Source organism: Nomascus leucogenys, chromosome 6 (assembly GCF_006542625.1).
Source record: "Nomascus leucogenys isolate Asia chromosome 6, Asia_NLE_v1, whole genome shotgun sequence".
Classification (NCBI taxonomy): domain Eukaryota; kingdom Metazoa; phylum Chordata; class Mammalia; order Primates; family Hylobatidae; genus Nomascus; species Nomascus leucogenys.
The window spans coordinates 40,185,372-40,204,954 of NC_044386.1; the positions used below are offsets into that span (position 1 = coordinate 40,185,372).

General features: G+C 43.9%; 1 protein-coding gene across 9 annotated transcripts in view; it reads left to right on the plus strand.

The window, feature by feature from the left end:
• The window catches only part of ZNF131 (zinc finger protein 131), a 55,933-nt gene that overhangs the window by 29,152 nt on the left and 7,198 nt on the right, over positions 1–19,583 (plus strand). For 4 of the 9 annotated variants that reach the window (XM_030814031.1, XM_003277745.3, XM_030814032.1 and 1 more), the window contains 2 exons: positions 11,436–11,793; positions 11,896–12,118. In XM_030814031.1, coding sequence (XP_030669891.1) covers positions 11,436–11,793; positions 11,896–12,118 — 581 coding nt within the window. Of the gene's footprint in view, positions 1–11,435; positions 12,119–19,583 lie in introns of all 9 variants that reach the window. The other 5 variants (XM_030814029.1, XM_030814027.1, XM_030814030.1 and 2 more) reach the window with 2 other exon arrangements.

The window sequence follows — 19,583 nt, forward strand, 5'->3', positions numbered from 1 at the left end:
GGGTGACACAGTGGCCTAGGTATGTACCGTGCTCACAGTTGTTTGCATCACAGTTGAGGAATTCTGAGCTTTAGGAAACCCAAATCTTCTATAATGAGCTGCAAGCAAACCTGCCTAACCTTTGCTGTAGAAGAAACATTATTATACTGGACAATAAATAAACTTACTCTCCACTCTGGAAGAGGACAGGCTCTGTTTTCCAAAGTCCTTTTCTATACAGATAACTTTGAAAAGATAGTCCAAAATAAAAGGCTCTCAATGTCTTTGTTTATAAGACATGCAGGAACATGAGTATCCATGGAGAGTGGTCTTGTTCCATATCCTTGTTTCTGTATTATACTGGCTGGTACTGAATTTTCCCCATAAGTACAGCACTTCTTTAGCCACTCTGATTAATCTGACCATAGGGACCAGGACCTGGCTGGGTGCGGTGGCTCACGCCTGTAATCCCAGCACTTTGGGAGGCCGAGGTGGGCAGATCATCTGAGGTCAGGAGTTCGAGACCAGCCTGGCTAACGTGGTGGGACCCCGTTTCTACTAAAAATACAAAAAAATTAGCCGGGCTTGGTGACGCATGCCTGTAATCCCAGCTACTCAGGAGGCTGAGGCAGAAGAATTGCTGAGGCTGCAGTGAAATGAGATCACGTCATTGCACAATGGCTTGGGCAACAAGAGTGAAACTCTGTCCCAAAAACAAACAAAAAACACAGGGACCAGGACCTAATCCATTCAGTTTTTCTCATACTGGATTTATTTAAGGATTTATTGAAGTCAACAGAACTTCAAGCAGCAGGATTTGGCCACCCTGCCGTGTTGACCTTAATCATGCACCCACCACACTAAGGTTCATTCTGGACTCAGCCAACTGAACAAATCCCTAGAAAAACAGGTGACTTTCTTTTTCGGTTTCTGTATTGACTTTCCCACTTAGCCCTGGGCATTAATCTAAGTATAGCAAGATGTTTTACAATTGTACAGGCCCACATTGTCCCGTAGGGAGGATGTCTACTAGGGCAAGTTTTTCATTCATAATAAACCTGGCCCCAGTGGCTTGAAGCTGACATAAATGCCTTCCAGAGCCCAAGTGATACCAGTGAACATATCAGCTTAAGTCATGCACAATGTTGTACCACTTTTTTAATTGGATTACTCCTATTAGGGAAAACTGCCCACAGGATGTGCATAAATAAGTTATTATTCTAGGAAGCATCCTTTTGAGAATTTCTAACCAAGAGTATCCTTAAATGAGACCTCCACAGTCACCCGAGGGCTGCTTGATCTTCCTTAAACACTTGATGGTCTCCTGTAACCACCTCTTAGGTGTAAGTCATCATTTTGTTTTGTTTTTTTGAGACGGAGTCTCACTCTGTCACCCACGCTGGAGTGCAGTGACGCAATCTCAGTTCACTGCAACCTCTGCCTCCCGGGCTCAAGCAATACTCCTGCCTCAGCCTCCCTAGTAGCTGGGATTACAGGCGCCTGCCACTGCACCCTGCTAATTTTTGTATTTTTAGCAGAGATGAGGTTTCTCCATGTTGGCCAGACGGATCTCCAACTCCCGACCTCAAGTGAGACACCTGCCTCGGAGTCCCAAAGTGCTGGGATTACAGGCGTGAGCCACCGCGCCTTGTGAGTCATAGTATTTTTGTGAGGCAAGGAAAGTAGTACCTGGCTTCCACGCAAGAAGCACAGTCCCAGGGGCACATAGGAACCCTGAAAGAAAAGTACTGTTTGCAATTGTTCATGCCTCCAAAGTAGGACCTGCATTAGTGTAGAGGCACAGATTGACATGGCCTCCAATGTAGTCTCCTTTCCCAGGTCAATTAGAATGGTAGTCTAGTTCTGGTTTTTGGAGAGACTGTGAGGACAGGACAGTCAGTTGACTTCTTTCCTATTTATTTATTTATTTATTTATTTTTTGAGATGGAGTCCCGCTCTGTCGCCCACGCTGGAGTGCAGTGACGTGATCTTGGCTCACTGCCTCCACCTCCCAGGTTCAAGTGATTCTCCTTCCTCAGCTTCCCCAGGAGCTGGGACTATAGGCACGTGCCACTAGGCTGAGCTAACTTTTGTGTTTTTAGTGGAGACGGGGTTTCACCATGTTGGCCAGGCTGGTCTCGATCTCCCGACCTCAAGTGATCCGCCCACTTCAGCATCCCAAAGTGCTGGGATTACAGGTGTGAGCCACCACGCCCAGCCAAGTCTGTCCTGTTTATCACAAGTTCCTGAATGCCAGCTGAGTTGAGTAGTAACTCCACCTCATGGACTGATCTCAGCTATGAGAATGGTAGTGGAGCATGGTGTTTTGCCTGCCACACACAGGAGTCATCCCCAGCTGCTTTTAGAAGACATGTTGGTAAAGTTAAGGGAAACCACTTGGCAGGGAATGACAAACACAGCAGTCAGTTTAAAAATGCTTATAGCCGTTGGAGAGACCTGCAACTGAGCATTTTTCTTAACTTGAAGGGTTCTAGAGGCAGTTCTGAAAGACAAAGTTGGTTTGTTTTGTTTTGTTTTTGGAGACAGGGTCTCACTGTGTCACCCAGGCTGGAGTGCAGTGGTGCAATCACAGCTCATTGCAGCTATAACTTCCCAGGCTCAAATGATCCTCCCACCTCAGCCTCCCAAAGGAGCTGAGACTGTAGACATATGCCACCATGCCCAGCTAATCTTTTATAATTTTTTGTAGAGATAGGGTCTTATTGTGTTCTCCAGGCTGTTCTTAAACTCCTGGACTCAAGCGATCCTCCTGCCTCAGCCTCCCAAAGTGCTGGTATTATAGGTGTGAGCCCACCACGCCCAGCTTGACAAAGATTGTTGTCCCTCCCTGCCCCATATCTTCTGGAGTCGTAAGATGTTTCTCTCCCTAGATGGCAAGGTTGTCATTCCTCCTTCACCTCTTTTCCAGTCATCCCGTCCTCTTACCCAGACCTTTCATCTGGTATGGTCAGGTACAAGAAGGGCAAGGACATTTAAAACTTAAGAGACCCATTATATTTCCCACTTTGGCTCACATGGGCTATTATAAGTGAGTGTACTTGGCAAGCAGTGAATTCAATCAAGTGGTCAGTATTCCTATAAGATGATGTCACTCCATTAAGAGAATCCAGATGGCTGAAGTAGAATGAAGTTCGAATTTTCTAACCCTGGCTTTGACCAGGCTGTCACCTTTAAGAGGTACCAGGCTATTCCAGGATTATTGTTGGGAAAAGAAAATGTTTAAGAATGTTCAGGGCGGGCCAGGTGCGGTGGTTAATGCCCGTAATCCCAGCACTTTGGGAGGCTGAGGCGGGCAGATCACCTAAGGTCAGGAGTTCATGACCAGCTCTGACCAACATGGTGAACTCCCATCTCTACTAAAAAAAAAAAAAAAAAAAAAAAAAAAAAAAAAAAAAAAAAAAAAAAAAGAAAATGCAAAATTAGCTGGGCCTGGTGGCACGTGCCTGTGACCTCAGCTACTTAGGCTGAGGCAGGAGAATCAGTTGAACCTGGGAGGTGGAGTTTGCAGTAAGCCGAGATCGTGCCATTGCATTCTAGCCTGGGCAACAAGAGCGAAACTCAATCTCAAAAAAACAAAATACATATTCAGGGCACAGAATCCTACTTTTTCAGATTGGGTTTATATTACTTCCCTCCCCTTCTGTCTTCATCATTATCCAGGAAGTAGCCAAGAAGACATGATCCCTTTCTAGGGACAGCTAAATTCAGTGATCAAACTGCTTTACTCAGATTTTTGGACAAAGAGGAGGTGAGGGAAGTAGAGTCGGAAATCATTTTGAGTCAGTGTTTGAGAAAGCTGTTGCCATACTCAACAAGGTACTCAGTATCTATGGATGGTGGCATGAAATGTCCATCAGTACCTTGACTGTTATTCATTAGCTTTTGTGGTCATTTTTGTGTATGTGATAAAGCTGAACCATTATCAGACTGCAGATGGTCTAGAAAGGTGAACATAAGACATAGATTAGTTTCAAGAGCCACAGTAGTGTGGCCAGAACCAGCTGATGAAACTGGAACAGCAACAGTGTAACCTAAAGAAGTGTCAGCACGGTGGGGTGGAGAGGGGCTCACACCTGTAATCCCAGCATTTTGGGAGGCTGAGGTGGGCAGATTGCCTGAGGTCAGGAGTTTGAGACCAGTCTGACCAACGTGGTGAAATCCTGTCTCTACTAAAAATACAAAAAAATTAGCCAGGAGTGGTGGCATATGCCTGTAATCTCAGCTGCTTGGGAGGCTGAGGCAGGGGAATTACTTGAACCAGGGAGGTGGAGGTTGCAGTGAGCTGAGATCACGCCACTGCACTCCAGCCTGGGCTACAGAGCAAGACTCCGTCTCCAAAAAAAAAAAAGAAGTGTCAGAAATGTCGGCAATGGTGAAGCACCACTGATAGCCCTGCAGTGGGGTCACAGCTTCAGTATAGTCAGTCTGCAGGGAACAGTCAGAGACAGTGCTCTGTGACTGTTATGTGATCCTTTGCTATGAGACAAGCAGACCAAGTTGTAACAGGTGTCAAGTCTGACGTTAACAGTGGCAGACTTCTGCATAAGAAACATAGGGTCCTCTAATTTGTGCCCAGTCTCTGGTGGTGGTGCATGTGTTACCATATCCAGAATAATGTTGGCTGTAGGCTTCATTAGTGGCAGTCTGGGCAGTGCAGGCTTGGTTAGCATCTTGATTCCAGTTGGTCTCATTAGAGAATAGTCCCTTATCTTGCACATCTAAATGAGTGACCCAGAGAGTTCCGGCAACAGCTGCTGTTTTTTACACAGTTGTGGCCCCAGAGGCGTGGATGTCTTTAATTTGCCAAGTCTTCCAAGTAGCAGACTAAACAGCTAGACCATTGGCAACAACGTAAGTGCCAGTAAAAATATAGCAAGGTTAATTTGGGGGAATGTTGACCAGAGTCATGAGGACAGCCTTGAGTTCTGCCCACTGAGCAGAATGACCATGTCTGCTTTGGGTTTTCATTGTTGGTGCAGAGGCTGAGCACTTGCAGCAGCCCAGTGAACACCATCAAATTTCAGCTTAGCCAAGCCATCAGTTAATTAAGGGCTCCATTAATCTAGTGACTTTGCTTTGGGCAACAGTTGGGGAGCTGCTTTTTCATGATGGCCAAGGGGGCCCACTACTTTCTTAAATATACCATTTATATTTGACAAGTGATACTTGGTGGGCATTTCTCACCTTGTTAGTCATGAAGTTTGAGTTGACTCACCCCCAAATGGGAGTATTAGACTGGAGAACCTCAGGGCCTGCATGGGTGGTTAGGGATCAGTTTCAACAAGAGCCCAACAGCAAACTAATTTTTTTTTTCTCAGTTTTGGTGTACTTTGGGAGCTGTGTCAGGGTTCAGCAAGTCCAAAACCCAAGGAATAACCGTTGGGTAGAGGCTGCCTCCTTTTGCTAGAAGCTCTAATCTACAAAAGCATCAGGCTCAGACTAGTAGCTCAAAGGGTTCATTAGCATTGTGGGGCCCTAAAGGTAGAGAGAGAATGCACTGCAGTTCGATTGTTAACTTCCAAAGCAGCCTGTTGGTTGGAGCCCCACTTAGAGGTTGCTGTTTTGCTTGCAGGTTAGCTGATAGAAAGGAGAAAGTAGAATGCCTAGGTAAGGCACATACTGTCCAGCACCCAAAGAGTCCAATAGGATGCTGGGCTTTAGTTTTGTTGGGAGGAGAGTAGGAGAAGAAACAGTTTTTCTTTTACTGCTGGATGGATGGAGTGTTGTGAATCTATAAACTTTACCTGATGAATAGGCCTCTGAAATTTGCTGGGGTTTATCAGCAACCCCTGCTGATGGAGGTGTGATAACATTGCAGTCAGTCTTTGAGACTGAGACTTCTGATTTACCAGTCAATAGGATATCATCAATATAACATAAACTAGACATCAGAAGATAGAGACACTGCACTAAATCCTGACCTCACCACTAGTGGCAAATGCCAGGGAGGTTTGCTCCACTGTTCTGTTAGCTTTTCTTCCCAGTTGGGGTGATTCCCTGTGGTACTTCTGGGATGAAGAAGTATAAATGCACTTCCTGCTGTACATTCACATGTTGAAGCAACAACAGTATACATAGAATCAGCCGTACCACAAGGTCAGGATAGCGTCCCGTTGCTGCTGTGAACCATGCGCAAACCCCATCAGTTAAAAAATGCAAGTCCATCCTCTCCCCATGGAAAAGTGGTATGGTGAGTTTGGCACCTTAATCTGACATAGCCATGGAAGTTTGAATCCTCCCATTCCTGAGTTTTCCCCAGTATACTTGGATGAGTATATTGCTTTCAGTCCCCTTTGGGAATAGGGAGAATTTGGCTCCACTCCTAATTATCTTTCTCCTAAAAGCACTGAAGTCAAAGGAGAGGGTAGAGGAGGAGGAGATGTGGAGGGAGAAAAGTGACTGTGCCAATAAGTAAGGCACGTTTACTTTTGGTTTCAAGCAGCACAGAAGCTGCATGTGGCTTGACTAAACAAACCTCCAGTGTTTTCAGCCCACCCAGTGACCTCAGTCAGTGTAATGTCATCCCTGCTGACACCCATCTATTTCAGCTTCGGGGATTCCTTGATTCATCGGCTCCCTGCGTATTACTTTGCAGTTGGGGTTATGAGGTTTATGTCTTTTTGACTTGACTCAGGTTTGACTTGGACAGTAGTGACCAAAGAGTACACCTTGGTGAGGCGCAGTGGCTCACGCCCATAATCCTAGAACTTTGAGAGGCCAAGGTGGGAGGACCACTTGAGCTCAGGAGTTTGAGATCAGCCTGAGCAACATAGTGAGACCTTGTCTCTCTACCCCCACCAAAAAAAAAAAAATTACACCTTAATTCTGGACATTGCTGCCCTGTTGTTATTCTTTTGCCTGGTTTTAACATAAAGGTTAGGGAGCTTTTCAGCAGCATTGACCACAAGAATTCATATTACTTTGGATCCTTTTCTCATTCCCCAGTGAGAATCTTCATCAGCATCGTAAACCCAATTGGACTGGAAGGCTCTATATATTCAGTATCTTATCTATGGTTTCCCATAGGAGTTTGTCTCAAAGAAGAGGGCCCTTATAGAAGCCAAGACTGACTGCAAAAAAACTTGGAGACCTTTTACTGTCCTCTCCAAATGAATCAAAGGTGGGCATGATAAACTGCAGAAAGGACAGAGCCCAAAGCTGGCCCAAGTTTTATCATTCTTCCTCGATAAGCATTACGTTCTCCCCTCATCTCCCATGTGAACAGTCCAAAGCTGTGACTCACCTGGCTTCTGCCTATAGCAATCGCAAATTTCCCTTCTTTTACATTCATTGTAGGTGCATGTTATTGTAACTTGTCTGAAAAGAGGCAGAACCTTCTGTCCCACCCACCCATTCCCAATGAATCTTAGTATGGTTGTTAACCATGGGGCAGACATGGTACCAGATTGATAAAAGAGTCTCTCTTTTTCCCACAGAAGAGTTTGCAATAACCAGGGCACCATTTCAGCAGCTATTCTTGAACTTGCTGCCCAATACTCTTCCTGCAACGACCTTCCAAGTTTTGCTTCATTAATAGGTACTTTTGTTTCCTAAAGCTACTACTGTAACAAAGTACCATAAACTGGGTGGCTTTAAACAACAGAAACGTGTTGTTTCTCAGTTCTGAAGGCTAAATGTCTGAAATCAAGGTGTTCATAGTGCCATGATCCCTCCTCCCAAGACACTAAGGGGAGCATCCTTTTTGCCTCTTCTGGCTTCTGGCTAAAAGGTGTTTCTTGGCTTATGGTAGCAGAACTCCAGTCTCTGCCTTCATCTTCACATTGCCATCTTCTCTGTCTTCATAATGGCTTTCTCCTGTGTCCAGGTTTCTTCTTCCTTGTGGAGACACTAATTGTATTGAATTAAGGCTTGTCTTAATAGCCTCATTTTCTTTTTTGAGACTGAGTTTCAGTCTTACTGCCCAGGCTGGAGTGCAGTGGTGCCATCTCGGCTCACCGCAACCTCCACCTCCTGGGTTCAAGCGATTCTCCTGCCTCAGCCTCCCGAGGAGCTGGGATTACAGGCATGCACCGCCATGCCTGGCTAATTTTGTATTTTTAGTAGAGACAGGGTTTCTCTGTGTTGGTCAGGCTGGTCTCAAACTCCCGACCTCAGTTGATCCGCCTGCCTTGGCCTCCCAAAGTGCTGGGATTACAGGCGTGAGCCACTGCACCTGGTGTTGTTTTTTTGTTTTGTTTTTTTTGAGACAGTTTCACTCTTGTTGCCCAGGCTAGAGTGCAATGGTGCGATCTCGGTTCACCACAACCTCCACCTCCTGGGTTCGAGCGATTCTCCTGCCTCAGCTTCCCAAATAGCTGGGATTACAGGCATGTGCCACCACACCCGGCTAATTTTTGTATTTTTAGTAGAGATGGGGTGTCTCTGTGTTGGTCAGGCTGGTCTCGAACTCCCAGCCTCAGTTGATCCGCCCGCCTCGGCCTCCCAAAGTGCTGGGATTACAGGCGTGAGCCACCGCGCCCGGCCAGACATCATCTTAACTCAGTTATATCTGCACACTTATTTCCAAATAAGGCCTATTCAGAGATACTGGGGCCAAGACTTCAACATACCTTTTGCGGGAACACAATTCAACCCATAATAATAGGCAGTAAAGTAGAGGGCCATTTATTGCTTTGTTGACTGTACAGTGTAGTCAACATGTTTGCGGCTGGTTCCCGTGGACTTCCCTCAAATCCGATCAGTTGCTCTGTGATGCCTTATCCTTCCTTTTCCAGAAAGCCTTTTTTTTCCCCCAGCATCTTATTCTCAATGCCAGAAAACTGGCAAGAGCTATGAGGGATCTGAGATTTTACTCTACTTGCAAGCCTACAAGTTTTCCTGCCACAGTGTCATGGATGCTGGAAGAAGACACAAGAGTCAGAAAGAAAGGACCTTATTACTCTCTACATAGCAAGCAATATAAATTTCATTTTTATACCAGTTTTCCCTTCCCCTCAAGTCCCACAAGAGTGACATAGAGTGAGGCCGGGCGCGGTGGCTCACACTTGTAATCCCAGCACTTTGGGAGGCCGAGGCGGGCGGATCACGAGGTCAGGAGATGGAGACCACGGTGAAACCCTGTCTCTACTAAAAAAAAATACAAAAAATTAGCCAGGTGTGGTGGCGGGCGCCTGTAGTCCCAGCTACTCGGAGAGGCTGAGGCAGGAGAATGGCGTGAACCCGGGAGACAGAGCTTGCAGTGAGCCAAGATCACGCCACTGCACTCCAGCCTGGGCGACAGAGCGAGACTCTGTCTCAAAAAAAAAAAAAAAAAAAAAAAGTGACGTAGAGTAGCCCAGGTGAATGCATATGATTGATTTATATTACAGCTGAAGAATCTCCAGCTTAGGAATCCCAAATTTTTTATAGTGGGCTACAAACAAACCTGCCTAACGTTTTTCCCAGAGTGGGGGTATTCTCTTTATTATATTGGACAATAAACCTGCCCTTTCGTCTCCTATACTATACTGCAAACATCCAAACCAAAAGTTTTCAATTCACAAAATGTGAGGAAACTGAAGAGGCTCAAGAATTGTCTCCCAACAGGTGTTGTCTTTTACTGAGTTTATTGAGTTGTGAGAATCCTTTCTTCACTCTAGGTATAAGATCTTTAGGCTGGGCACAGTGGCTCTTACCTATAGTTCCAGCACTTTGGGAGGCCGAGGTGGGCAGATCACCTGAGGTCAGGAGTTCAAGACCACCCTGGCAAACATGGTGAGACCCCGTCTCTACTAAAAAATACAAAAATTAGCCAGGCATGGTGGTGGGAGCCTGTAATCCCAGCTACTCGGGAGGCTGAGGCAGGAGAATCACTTGAACCCGGGAGGCAGAGGTTGCAGTGAGCCAAGATAGTGCCCCTGCACTCCAGCCTGGGCCACGAGAGAGAGATACTCCGTCTCAAAAAAAAAAAAAAAAAAGATCTTTGACAGATATTTTCTTCTGGCCTGTGGCTTGCTTTTTTATTAACTGTATTTCAGAGGTCAGTTTTTAATTTTGATGAAATCTATTTTATCAATTTTTGCTGTTATGATTTCTGCCTTTTGTATGCTGTTTAAGAAATCTTTCAGCTGGGTAGGCTGGGCGCGGTGGCTCAAGCCTGTAATCCCAGCACGGCGGGAGGCCAAGCTTGGGCAGATCACAAGGTCAGGAAATCGAGACCATCCTGGCTAACACTGTGAAACTCTATCTCTACTAAAAATACAAAAAATTAGCTGGTTGTGGTGGTGGGTGCCTGTAGTCCCAGCTACTGGGGAGGCTGAGGCAGGAGAATGGTGTGAACCTGGGAGGCAGAGCTTACAGTGAGCCAAGATTGCGCCATTGCACTCCAGCCTGGGTGACAGAGCAAGACTCCATCTCAAAAAAAAGAAAAGAAAACAAAAAAGAGGTCTTTCAGCTGGGCACAGTAGCTCATGTCTGTAATCCTAGCACTCTGGGAGGCCAAGGCAGGAGGATTACTTGAGCTCAGGAGTTCAAGACCACCCTGGGTGACATAGTGAGACCTCGATTCTATGAAAAATAAAATTAGCTGAGTGTGATGGCATGCTTCTGTAGTCCCAGCTGCTTGAAAGGCTGAGGTGGGAGGATCACTTGAGCCCAAGAGGTTGAAGCCACAATGAGCCAACATGACACCACTGCACTCCAGCCTGGGTGAGAGAATGAGAAATCTTTCACTAACCAATGTCACTAAGGTCTTCTCCTGTTTTCTTCTAGAAATTTAATAATTAATTCACATCACTTGAATTTAATTATTAAATTTAGGTCTGTGATCCATTTTGAATTAATTTTTCATGTATGATATGAGGTAAAGGTTGAGGCTTTTTTTTCCCATGCACATAATTGTTCCAGCACCACTGTTAAATGATTACCTTGAAACTTTTTTCTTTTTTTTTTTGAGACAGTTTCACTCTTGTCGCCCAGGCTGGAGTGCAATGGTGTGATCTTGGCTCACCCTAACCTCCGCCTCCTGGGTTCAAGTGATTCTCCTGCCTCAGCCTGCCGAATAGCTGTGATTACAGGCGTGCCACCACACCCGGCTAGTTTTGTATTTTTAGTAGAGACGGGGTATCCCCATGTTGGTCAGGCTGGTCTCGAACTCCCAACCTCAGGTAATCCACCTGCCTTGGCCTCCCAAAGTGTTGCGATTACAGGCATGAGCCACCGCACCTGGCTGGCACCTTTTTTCCCCAAAAAAATCAGTTGACTAAGCGTGGGTCTATTTCAATGGACTTTATTCCATTAATCTTCGTGTCTATGCTTTCACCAGTACTATTGTCTTAATTACTGTAGCTTTAAGTCTTGAAATCAGGTAGGATAAGCCCTGCAGTCTTGTTTTCTAACTGTTTATATAAATTTTATTGCCACTTTATCAGTTTCTTCAAAAAAGCCTGGTAGGATTTTCTTACAGATTTTTTAAACCCCTACGTTATGTATTTCAGGAACAAAGAAAACTCAGCTCCATTAGAGGAAAATACCACAGGAAAAAATGAGGCCAAAAAAAGGAAGATTGCAGAAACTTCAAATGTTATCACTGAGTCGTTGCCATCTGCAGAATCAGAACCTGTTGAAATTGAGGTAGAGATTGCCGAAGGCACCATTGAAGTGGAAGATGAAGGCATCGAAACATTAGAGGAAGTGGCTTCTGCCAAGCAGTCTGTAAAGTACATACAGAGCACAGGTTCCTCTGATGATTCTGCTCTAGCACTGTTGGCAGATATTACCAGCAAGTACCGTCAAGGTGACAGAAAAGGGCAGATTAAAGAAGATGGCTGTCCATCTGACCCCACGAGCAAACAGGTAGAAGGTATTGAAATTGTGGAACTTCAGCTGTCACATGTGAAGGACTTGTTCCATTGTGAGAAATGTAACCGTTCATTTAAATTGTTTTACCATTTTAAGGAACACATGAAATCACACTCCACTGAGAGTTTCAAGTGTGAAATATGCAATAAACGATACCTTCGAGAGAGCGCATGGAAACAGCACCTAAATTGTTACCACCTTGAAGAAGGTGGAGTCAGTAAGAAGCAAAGAACTGGGAAAAAAATTCACGTATGTCAGTACTGTGAGAAACAGTTTGACCATTTTGGACATTTTAAAGAACATCTTCGAAAACATACAGGTAATGAGCAAATACTTTGTTAAGATTTTTTTTTCCCACATGCACTTCAAATTTAAATATCTAAATCCGTTTTTAAAAAAATAGTGCCTCAGAAGCCATCTAATGTATTATCTCTAATGTGTAGTCTAAGTACACGTTGTTTTTATAGTATTACATGTTCAAATATTGGTGCTTTAAATGCAAATCAGTATCAACTTTGGAAGTAATTGTTACTTTTATGCCTTGCCCAATTTTTATATTTTTCAAAGAAATAGAGAAAATAGTTTGTGATTTATTTCCTAAAGATTATAAATAATTAAATCGTATAGTGAGACATTACCATTTCTATTTTTACATTTCTTGTGTCGTGTTACTTAGAGTACATTTACAAGCAATCCCTGACAGCCGGGTGCGGTGGCTCACGCCTGTAATCCCAATACTTTGGGAGGCTGAGGTGGGTGGATATCTGAGGTCAGGAGTTCAGAGACCAGCCTGACCAATATTGTGAAACCCCGTCTCTACTAAAAATACAAAAAATTAGCTGGGTGTGGTGGCAGGCGCCTGTAATCCCAGCTACTTGGGAGGCTGAGGCCGGAGAATTGCTTGAACCCGGGAGGCAGAGGTTGCAGTGAGCCAAGATCGCCATTGTACTCCAGCCTAGGCAATAAGAGCAAAACTCTGTCTCAAGGAGGAAAAAAAAAAAAAAAAAGCAATCTCTGACATGTTTATACTTCTTTTCTTTTCCTTTTTCTTTTTGGGAGATGGAGTCTTGCTCTGTTGCCCAGGCTGGAGTGCAGTGGCACGATCTTGGCTCACTGTAACCTCCGCCTCCTGGGTTCAAGCGATTCTTCTGCCTCAGCCTCCCGAGTAGCTGGGACTACAGGCGAGCACCACCACGCCTGGCTAATTTTTGTATTTTTAGTAGAGACGAGGTTTCACCATATTGGTCAGGCCAGGGTGGTCTCAAACTCCTGACCTCGTGATCCACCCGCCTCGGCCTCCCAGAGTGCTGCGATTACAGGCATGAGCCACCACATCCGGCCCATGTTTATACTTTTTAATGTACATTGAGTTACCTGCTTTGGCACAGCAGGTTAGTAGGCAATGTATGTCCATCTCTCTCTACCTTTTCAACAGCAAATATGTCAGGACTGGCGGACATCCAGGGAGCTGAGGAGAATAAGATATTTTATACTTCTCTTGGGAGCCATGCAGGCTTGATGGAAATGTCCCGAGAAATTTACCTCAGGGCCTCGCCCACATAGTTCTTCATCCACTATTCCAGTCGTCTCCCTGTCAAGAGTCCCTGACCGTGCTCAGGTCTCTTGCTTGCTTCCACTCCCCAAACAATCTTTGCTGGGTCTCCTACACCAGACACAGTAGCTACCACCAACGAATTGAATCTTGGATAGTCCCTAAACCTACTATTACAAGGGTATGGAGAGAGCAGTTAATACAGCATGCTAAGTGTCAGACTTCTGGACATCTGTTCCCAAGTCTTTGTTATATGTGGTGGTTAAGGCTGTTTAGACTTAATACAGTAAATATAACATAGATATCCTACAGTATTCAGAATCTTTCTCTTTGATGCTGGAGTTTGGAGAGCTTCTGGTAAAAGTTTTTTAAAATAGGTTTGTCACTGTCACTTGGTATACATCACTTGAAATTAAGGAACCACATAGATTCAGATGATGTTACCCCCCTCACTGTCCAAACTTACTGTCAGTATTCGAGGACTGAGTAAATACAGGAATAGCAAAGGGATCTTGTACTTAAGGCTCAGTATGGATTTAAAAGTCTTTAAGGTACTAGTTTGGATAACTAATAGGCGTTTATGAAATCTTTTGGGAAAATGCTTTCTGATTTCAAACATAGGTATATAGTCTACTTTTGAACAACATGGGTTTGAACTGTTTGCATCCACTTATATGCAGATTTCATTCAACTAAATATAGATCAAAATTATAGTATTCCCAGGATGCAGAACCCATGTATGTAGAAGACCAGCTTTTAGTATGTGTGGTTCCACAGGGCCGGCTGCAGGACTTGAGTGTGCGTGGATTTTGCTATACGAACCAATCTCCCGCATATACCAAGGGATGCCTACCTGTTTTATGTAATTGGAAACTGCCTATAGTTATAATTTTTGGTCCTTAGAAAACGAATAATAGTCTGTTGGTGAACATTTTTGTGGTAATTGGGTTAATTATGCAAAACGATTGTTATACCAGCAGCACAATACACAAACGTTGGTAAGTAACTTGCAAACTTTGATAGCAGTTTCCAATACCCCAGCAGATAATCAGGATAATCAGTAGCTTTTATAGCCTATGAATGTGAAAGTAGCTGCAGTTACCTCTTTTACCCAAAACATTGCCTACTGACTTTTACCTCTTAGAAAATAGGACAATATGGACCACTTTGGACGTCTTTAAATGTGCCTCTCAGGTCTTAGATTTTTTATTTTGGATTGGACAGCAGAATATAGGGTTAAAGTACATTATGTTGTATGTCTTTGTCTTTCCCTTAGAAATGATGTGAGATAAGTAATTTAAGTAGTTGTTATAAATTACTGAACCATACCCATTGGAGGAACAGTTGAGCACATTAAGCAAACCGAACCCCCACTTCATTGTTTTTTAACTTCAACCAATTTCTATACTGGTAATTAGTTCTAAGATAGTAGTTGTTCTCTTCTCTCCTCTCTCCTCTCTCTCTCCTTTGAAACAGGGTCTTGCTGTGTTACCCAGGCTGGAGTACAGTGGCGCAATCATGGCTCACTGCAGTCTCGACCTCCTGGGCTCAAGTGATCCTTCTGCCTCAGCTTCCTGAGTAGCTAGGACTACAGATGTGTGCCACCATGCCCAGCTAATTTTTCTATTTTTTGTAGAGACGTGGTTTCACCATGTTGCCTAGGCTTGGAACATAGGCATGAGCCACCATGCTTGGCCCTGTATTTCTTTCTTTTTTTTTTTTTTTCTTTTTTTTTTAGCTTTAACAACAGGAATTCATTTTCTCACAGTTCTAGAGGTTAGAAGTCCAAGATGAATCTGTTGGTTTCTTTCAAGACGTCTCTTTTTGGCTTGGAGATGGCTACCTTCTCTCTGTGTCCTTACATGGTTTTATCCTCTTTGTGCATGCATCTCTGGTGTGGCCTTGTATTTCTTAATAAGACTGGGAAGTCAAAATTACTTCTTGATCTGTGGGCTGCAGAATGGCTGTTGTGTTTGACGAAAAACAATATTAATCTCCTTGTACCTCTCCCTCTGAACTCTTGGGTGACCAGCTGCATTGTCAGTGAGCAGTAGTATTTTGAAAGGAGTCTCCTGAGCAGTAGGTTTCAACAGTGGGCTTAAAATAGTCAATAAACCATGCTGTAAACAGATGTTCTGTCAACCAAACTTTGTTCTTCCATTTCTGTAGCCCAGGCAGAATACATGTAATAAGATTCTTTGGGACCCTGAGATTTTTGGAGTGATAAATGACTGATTGGCTTTAACTTAAAGTAACCAGCTGCATTAGCTCCCAACAAGAAAGTTATCTGTCCTTTAAAGCTTTGAAGCCAGTCATTGACTTCTCCCTATGAAAGTCCTAGATAGTATCTTCCAATACAAGGCTGTTTTGTCTACATTGAATATCTGTTGTTTCATGTAGCCACCTTCATCAGTGATCTTAGCTAGGTATTCTGGATAACTTGCTACAGCTTCTGCATCAGCATGTGCTGCTTCGCATTGCACTTCTATGTTATAGAGATGGCTTCTTTCCTTAAATTTCATTAACCTCTTCTAGCTTCTACCTTTTCTGCAACTTCTTACCTCTGTCAGCCTTCATAGAATTGAAGAAAGGGCCTTGTTCTGGGTTAGGCTTTGGCTTAAAGGGAATGTTTGTTTGGTTTAATCTTTTATCCAGGTTACTCACTCTTTCTCCATAAGCAGTAAGGCAGTTTTGCTTTCTTACCATTCATATGTTCATTAGTGTAGCACTTTTAATTTCCTTAGAGAACTTTACCTTTTCAGTCACAACTTAACTACCTGGCATGGGAGACCTGGCTTTCAGCCTGTCTACTTTTGATATGCCTTGCTCTCACAGGCTTCATCACTTCTGCCTTTTGATTTGAAGTGAGAGACACGTGACGCTTTTCTTTTCTTTTCTTTTTCTTTTTTTTTTTTTTTTTTTTTTTTGAGACAGTCTCGCTCTGTCACCCAGGCTGGAGTGCTGTGGCGCAATCTCGGCTCACTGCAAGCTCTGCCTCCCAGGTTCACACCATTCTCCTGCCTCAGCCTCCCAAATAGGTGGGACTACAGGTACCCGCTACCACTCCTGGCTAATTTTTTGTATTTTTAGTAGAGACAGGGTTTCACCATGTTAGCCAGGATGGTGTGATCTCTTGACCTCGTGGATCCACCCCCCTCGGCTTCCCAAAATGCTGGAATACAGGCAAGAGCCACCACGCCCAGCCATGACTCTTTTTTGACACGGAGTCTCGCTCTGTCGCCCAGACTGGCGAGCAGTGGCGTGATCTCAGCTCACTGCAACATCCGCCTCCCGGGTTCAAGCAGTTCTCTGCCTCAGCCTCCTGAGTAGCTGAGATTACAGGCACCCAACATGAGGCCCGGCTAATTTTTTTTGTATTTTTTAGTAGATACGGGGTTTCACCATCTTGGCCAGGCTGGTCTTGAACTCCTGACCTCGTGATCCACCCGCCTCAGCCTCCCAAAGTGCTGGGATTACAGGCATGAGCCACCGCATCCGGCCGAGACACGTGACTTTCACTTTAAACACTTAGAGGCTGTTGTAAGGTTATTAATTGGTCTAATTTCAATATTGTTTCAAGGAATAGACTTGAGAGAGGGAGGGAAGAGAGAAAAGCTGGTTGGTGGAATAGTCAGGATGCATACAACATTTATCAGTTAAGTTCTTTGTTATAGGTGTGGTTCAGGGCACCCCAAAACAATTGGAGTAGTAACATCAAAGATCACTGATCACAGGTCATTATAAGAGATAATTTAAAAATTTAAATTTAAATTTGAAATATTGCAATAATTACAGTGACAGACATGAGGTGAGTACATGCTGTTGGGGAAAATGGCACCAATAGACTTGCTTTACACAGGGTTGTCACAAATCTTCAGTTTTTCAAAAAGTCCAATAAAGTAAAGCACAATAAAATTAGGTCTGTTTGTAAGCAGTTTTAAACTATGTTTAAGTTAATAAAAAATGGTTCATTTTTCCTTGTAACAAACTGTGAAGACAGGAGACAGTCCTCTTCCTGTTTCTTATTCTCAAAACATATACCCCATTAGTTTCGTATTTTGCATATTTTTATTAGTTTAATGGTTTGGTTTCTTGTATGTTCTTTTTTTTTTTTTTTTTTTTTTTTTTTTTTTGGGACAGAGTCTCGCTGTCGCCCAGGCTGGAGTGCAGTGTCGCGATCTCGGCTCACGGCAGGCTCTGCCCCCCAGGGTTCACGCCATTCTCCTGCCTCAGCTGGGGGACTACAGGCGCCCGCCACCTCACCCCGCTAATTTTTTGTATTTTTAGTAGAGACGGGGTTTCACTGTGTTGGCCAGGATGGTCTTGATCTCCTGACCTCGTGATCCGCCTGCCTCGGCCTCCCAAAGTGCTGGGATTACAGGTGTGAGCCACCGCGCCCGGCCTCTTGTATGTTCTTAAAGCGTGCACTGTAATCCGTGGCTTGATTTGTAAAATTTTAGCTAATTTTTGTCCTCTGAATTTATTTTTATTTGGAAAATAGTAATGATAATGCCATATACCACTAGGCCATGAATATAAAACAGTTTTAGAGTCCCTGCCTAAAAGGAGCTCAGGATATGCTGGTGGGGGACAAGCATGTACAATCTGTGTAACATGTTAAGTGCTGACCAAAGTAAGCAGAATCCCGTGGGAATGCCTGCCTGGGTTGCTTGTTTGTGATGGAAGAGACAAAGGTGATATCTTAGTCTGTTCTGTTGCTTATAACAATACCTGAAACTGGAGAATTCATAAAGAAAAGGAATTTATTTCTTACAGTTCTGGATGCTAAGAAGTTCACTGTTATGAGGCCACATCTGGTGAGAGCCCTGCCAGTGGCGACTCTGCAGAGTCCTGAGGCCATGCAGGGCACCACATGGTGAGGGAGTTGTGCATGCTAGCTCAGGTTTCTCTTACTCTTCTTTTAAAGCCACCCATCCCATTCCCATGATAACCCATTAATTCATTGATCTATGAATGGATTAATCTCTTCATGAGGGCAGAGCCCTCATGATCCTATCACCTCTTAAAGGTCCTACCTCTCAATAGTACCAGATTGGGGTTTCAGTATTAACCTGAGTTTTGAAGGGGACAAACATTCAAACTATAGCAGGTGGCTTCCGGGGGTCGTTACCCTTTGATGACTCAGAAAGGAAAAGGAGTTAGCCTTGAAACAGGTATTCCAGGCAAAGGAAATGAAACATACACAGTCACAGAGGAATGAGAGGAAACAAATTGTTTGGATCGCTGTTAGTAGGGCATTATGGCCAGAGGGTTAGGTTCAAGTAGAGGAATGCCAGGAGATGTGGCCAGAGGGTTGGAAGGGCTAACCATGTGACATGCACTTGGCCATCATATGGGAGATCTAGAGTGGAGTAAGGGTAAGAAAGAGGGAGAGTAATGAGAGATGAGTTTGAGATCATGTAGTTATTTTCATAAATATCATTAATGAGTTTCAATAATATCTTGGAAGACTGGGTCATTTTAAAGGAGTTTCAGCCAGGCAGAGATCTCATCAGATTCATATTCTAGAGAGATGACTGGCAAGATAGATTGGAGTGGGTTGAAACCTGTTAGCTCAGTGAGGAATCTTGAAGTTGTCTAAACCAGAATGGGAGGTTGGGTAAACGCAGTGTCAGTGGAAAAGAGATATTTGAGTAACATTAGGTAGCCTGGATCAATAGGATTTGGTGGTCGGTGAGGTGTAGGAGTAAAAGAGCTGGTGAGTCCCAGCTTTCTGATTTGGATGGCTGTTTGATTGGAGGCTAATTAACTTAGAAAAAAATATGTAGAAGAGTAAACAGATGGGGAAGGAGGGAAATACCAGACATGTTGACAGATATACCTGTGGGACACACAGTGTCAAACAGAACCTAGAGGTAACCTTTAGCCATGTTTTCAAACAATTACTCCCTAGTTTCCAAGAAAGGTAGTGTGGAATCATAGAGGGAGTGTGTGTCCAGAAATCAGAATTTCAGTTCCATCTCCAGTTCAGCATTTGCCAGCATGATGAACTTGACCAGTCACTTTGTCTTTGGGCTTTTCTTGTCTGTGTAAATAAGGATAAAGATACCTACTTTATAGGGTTGTGACAAATAAGAAAACGGTGAAAGCACATTGAAAACTGTACTGTCCACACATCTAAGATAATATGTTGCTATTTCTACGTTTTACTGAGCTTACTAAATTTTTTAAGTAGGAAAAAGCTCAGATGGCACACAATGAAAATTGAGTC